Source organism: Orycteropus afer, unplaced genomic scaffold (genome assembly GCF_000298275.1).
Source record: "Orycteropus afer afer isolate SDZICR_OR568_19922 unplaced genomic scaffold, OryAfe1.0 scaffold00376, whole genome shotgun sequence".
Lineage (NCBI taxonomy): Eukaryota > Metazoa > Chordata > Mammalia > Tubulidentata > Orycteropodidae > Orycteropus > Orycteropus afer.
The window spans coordinates 3,218,490-3,222,613 of record NW_006921963.1 but is presented as its reverse complement, the minus strand read 5'-3'; the positions used below and the strand labels follow the sequence as shown (position 1 = coordinate 3,222,613).

The window sequence follows — 4,124 nt, the reverse complement described above, 5'->3', positions numbered from 1 at the left end:
GGGTTTGAACCGCCAGCCTTCTGGTTACCAGTCAAATGCCTTAGACACTATACTACCAGATGGCAACTGACAGTAAGAATGTAGTTCAGAATGAAATAATATGAAAAGTAGAATTAAATCCTTGACTTGATAAATACATGTTTTTAATAGGAGAAAAAAACTAGTCCATCAAATAGTGAATTATGAAGGCTGTAATTATAGTAATAGAATTCAACATTACAGGATATAAGTGGAGCTAATAGAACATGAATTTATCTAATCATCCTCATTTAAACAATGTTTAAGTTCATTTAACTCATACTAATAATTTTCTATATTGGTTACTATTGTTATCCACTTTATATATTTTATTTAATGTTCAAAACAATACTTGGAATTCAAAACTAGGGCCCAAATATATCAAATAGCTGATCTAAAGTTGTGCTTAGATGCTGATTTCATTATTTAAAGTTTTTTATTACCTTAGAGGTTTGGGTTTTACACAGTTGACTTCCAAGGGGTTCAAAATCCAAAAGTGAGTATATGCCATATGAATGTGTATACCTAGGTTATGATCCACATGATTTAAATAGCTATGCTTTTATTTAAATAATTTATAGTAATTTCAAATAGCATTCACTAATTATTGGTAGAATCATATATAGTGTGTAACTAGATGTACAGAAGTATAAAACTTTGGGATATTCAGGGTCTTACAGATGCTAGTCTTTAAGTCTCTTTAAACTACATTTCTTATGCTTTAATAAAAAACCTAGGATTTATGTTGGCTTCTTTGATGGCATATAAAGTTCATGTGTTATCAGCATTCAACTCTCACTAGCTACCTAGCCTTCCTACAGAATGAGAAATTTTCTATTAACCAGACTCTTGAGAAGACAAGATAATTGAGAAGTTTATTGTTTCATGGTTCCAGAAAATTGAAAAACAGTTACACAGTTTGTAAGTGTTATGGATTGAATTATGAACCTAAAAATATGTGTTGGAATCCTAACCTCTGGTATTCCTGTTTGGCAATAGGCTTTTCTGTGTTGTGTTAATTAATCCATCTCAGTGTAAGGCATGTTCTAAACCTAATCACTTCTGAGTTATAAAAAGACATGAGCATTTACTGGGGAAGATAGATGCCATGTGAGGATCTCCAAGGAACCAAGAAACACTCCAAAAGTAATAAAGATGGCCCAGACCCTGACTTTTAGCCACTCAGACTGAGAATAATAATTTCTGTTCTTTAAGGTCATCCACTTGTGGTATTTGTGTTACAGCAGCACTAAGAAATGTAGGGCAGTGAGTAAACCCAAGAGTAGTTTTGGTCACCACAGCTAGTAATTTCATTCTCTGGATGTCAGTTTCCTCTTTAGTAAAATGCAGTTATAATATCTTATCTACTATAAATCAGGTAAATGAACCAGATTATCAGCCAAGACATCTATGCTTAAAACCAGTCATTCACTTTTTGAATCTTAATAAGAAAGATAAATGCAAATACAATTTGAAATGTATAGATTTAAAACTGTTGATGTTCCTCTTCAATTATAGAGCAAAGCATGAATTAAGTGTTACAATTCTTTCCCTTTAAGACCTTTAGTCAAAAAAAAAAAAAAATCTCAGTTAAGTTTTCTATGGAGCATATCTAAAATTTAACAATTTTTCTCTCAACTTTTCCTATCTCCCTTCTCCATTTTTTTCTAACACATTATATGTTTTAACTTATTCTTGATTTTTTTCACCTGTTTTCTCTCACTAGCAAGTAAACTCTAGGAGGCCAGGGATTTTTATCTGTTTTGTTTCCTTATATATGCCCAAGGGCTAGATTAGTGCCTGACAAACAGCAGGCAGTCACTAATGATTACTAAACGAAAAGTTACCATAAAGATTTCAGCTTCCAAAATTTTAAGTAGCCAAATAACAGAGGCTTTTCTTTATATTCTTGCTATACCTGGGTATAAACACTAAATCATTACTTTTGACTGAGAAAATTTTTGAAATCACACAATAAGTTGTTATTATTCAGTGGCTTAGTTCTTTGAACACCATTTGGAAGCTTTAGATATGAACCTCTTCAGAGTCATAGCCAAATATCTTGGGATGTACAATGCCTTCTTCCTGTGGAACTAGCTAATCTGAACCATGGAAAACTGAATTTGGTCTTATAAAATGATTTAAAAGTATAAACTTGTTTCATACGGTCTTTTGATGGTTTCTCTCAGGTGCTGGTTACCATATAGTCGTGGAGAAGAAACCTCACTGTGATGTTGAAGGGATCACTGCACTGATTAGTTCTTATATTCCAAATGCCACTCTGGATAGCAATGTTGGAGCTGCATTATCATTTTTCCTACCCAAAGAGCGTATGCATAGGTAAGGATCCAGATAATTCTAGGTGGATGGTTTTGGGTGGCCAGAAATAATCATTACTTTTCCAGAAATAACAGGTTTAGTGAGTAGTGTTATTCTAACAAGGCAGGCATCAAGTTATAGCTGTCATTTGGCAACTAGTGTTGGAAAGTTCATAGTAGGATATTTCTCTCTCTGAACAGAGCATTGTGTCTCAAGTTCATGGCTTGACATTTTTATTTCTGCCTTTTTTGGGAGGTTGGCCACTTGGGAGGCTAGAGCTTCATGGCATTAATAAGTTATAACGAATGGTAGGACACTTATAGTGTACAAATTTTATGCCTGGTGAGTAGGAGTCAGGGAAGTATTAAGATGATTCATCTAAAAAGTAGCTTGAATAAAAAGTAGCTTCAATAACTCTTGAAGTGGGGATGACAAGGACACAGAGAAAACAAGGCATTTGACCCCAGCAATAACATAGTTATAGATGAGAGACACAGGAATAAGTCTACCTGGGATTCCCATGCCAGGGAAGAGAAATGGAAGTGAAGACCCTCATCAGCGACTACCAAGGAGTGTGCTATTTTCATGTTCTTGCCAGAGGTAATAACTGCATAGATATCCCATGGAGGCAAGATGGTTGCCATACACAAGAAGAGGTAAAGGTCTTGTAAGACATTGCTCTATGTTCCTATCTGATAAATAACTCTTACATAAAATGAAGGAATTAACTAACACACAAGCTACCAGGCAATTCAAGATTTTAATAAGTGAAAAGATCTGAAAATAAGAGTAGCCAAGAGGAAGAATGAAAAGAAGAGAAAATTCTCTGTGGCAGTTGTATTCCTTTAAAGAATACATCTGATCGATCTTGAGAAGCAGGATCAGGAAAATTCTGAGGCAGCGAGGGAGAACCTCAACCCTAGTAATAAGGGAGAGTAAAACAACACTATATCAAGGAATAAGGGAAATTAAAGAAACTACAACTGTCCATACAATTCATCCATTATATGACAACTCATTGAGCAGAGGTATTTTGTTGGGTACTTGAGCACTGTGTGGTAATCTGTAAGTGCAGAGTGTTCCTGAAAGAAACATGTAGACAGAAAAATGCTTAAACTTACCACGGTATCTGCCTATCCTATATCATAAGTATACAAATGACATTATCAGAAGAGATCAGGGACAATGACTATGTCATTAAGTTTAAAAAGAGAAATGTAAGGATTTGGAAGCAGCTGATATTTTCCTCATGTCTTCCTACAAATGTGTTGAACATGGAAGAGAAGAAGAGGAAGATGCTGAGAAGTAAGTAGTCACATAGATTAATATCTACACGTTTTATAAGAGCTCTGGTGGCATAGTGCCTAAGGCATCTGACTGTTAACCAGAAGGGTGGTAGTTCAAATCCACCAGCCACTCCTCGGAAGGAAGGTTGAGCAGTCAACTTCCGATGGACTTCTATTCCATGGACAGCACAACATATAAATTATGTAACTGGGGAGGAATTTGATTGTTCAGAACGAAGTTTTGTTTAACAGGATAATTTTAAACTTTTGAAAAGGAGAAAGAAAAACAACCAGAATAAAATGCCTGTAACCCATTTAATTCACAGAACAATTTGATGTCATAGGAAAAGGATGGAATGACGAGAAGTTCTTGGTTATTTCTGAGAATTTGTTAGCTAAGATAAATTGTTCATTTACTTTGTGCCAAACACCATTCTAAATGCTTTACATGTATACATTTACATGAGAAAACAATGAGGAAAAGACTTGGGAACAATACTT

The 4,124-nt window shown here is 34.7% G+C and overlaps 1 protein-coding gene across 1 annotated transcript in view; it reads left to right on the top strand.

Moving 5' to 3' along the window:
- Positions 1-4,124, top strand: part of LOC103207552 (phospholipid-transporting ATPase ABCA3-like) — a gene marked incomplete at its 5' end in the record, with an annotated part of 194,612 nt that overhangs the window by 29,922 nt on the left and 160,566 nt on the right. Inside the window, one exon of the mRNA XM_007953202.1 lies at positions 2,208-2,358. Coding sequence (XP_007951393.1) covers positions 2,208-2,358 — 151 coding nt within the window. The remainder of the gene's footprint in view (positions 1-2,207; positions 2,359-4,124) is intronic.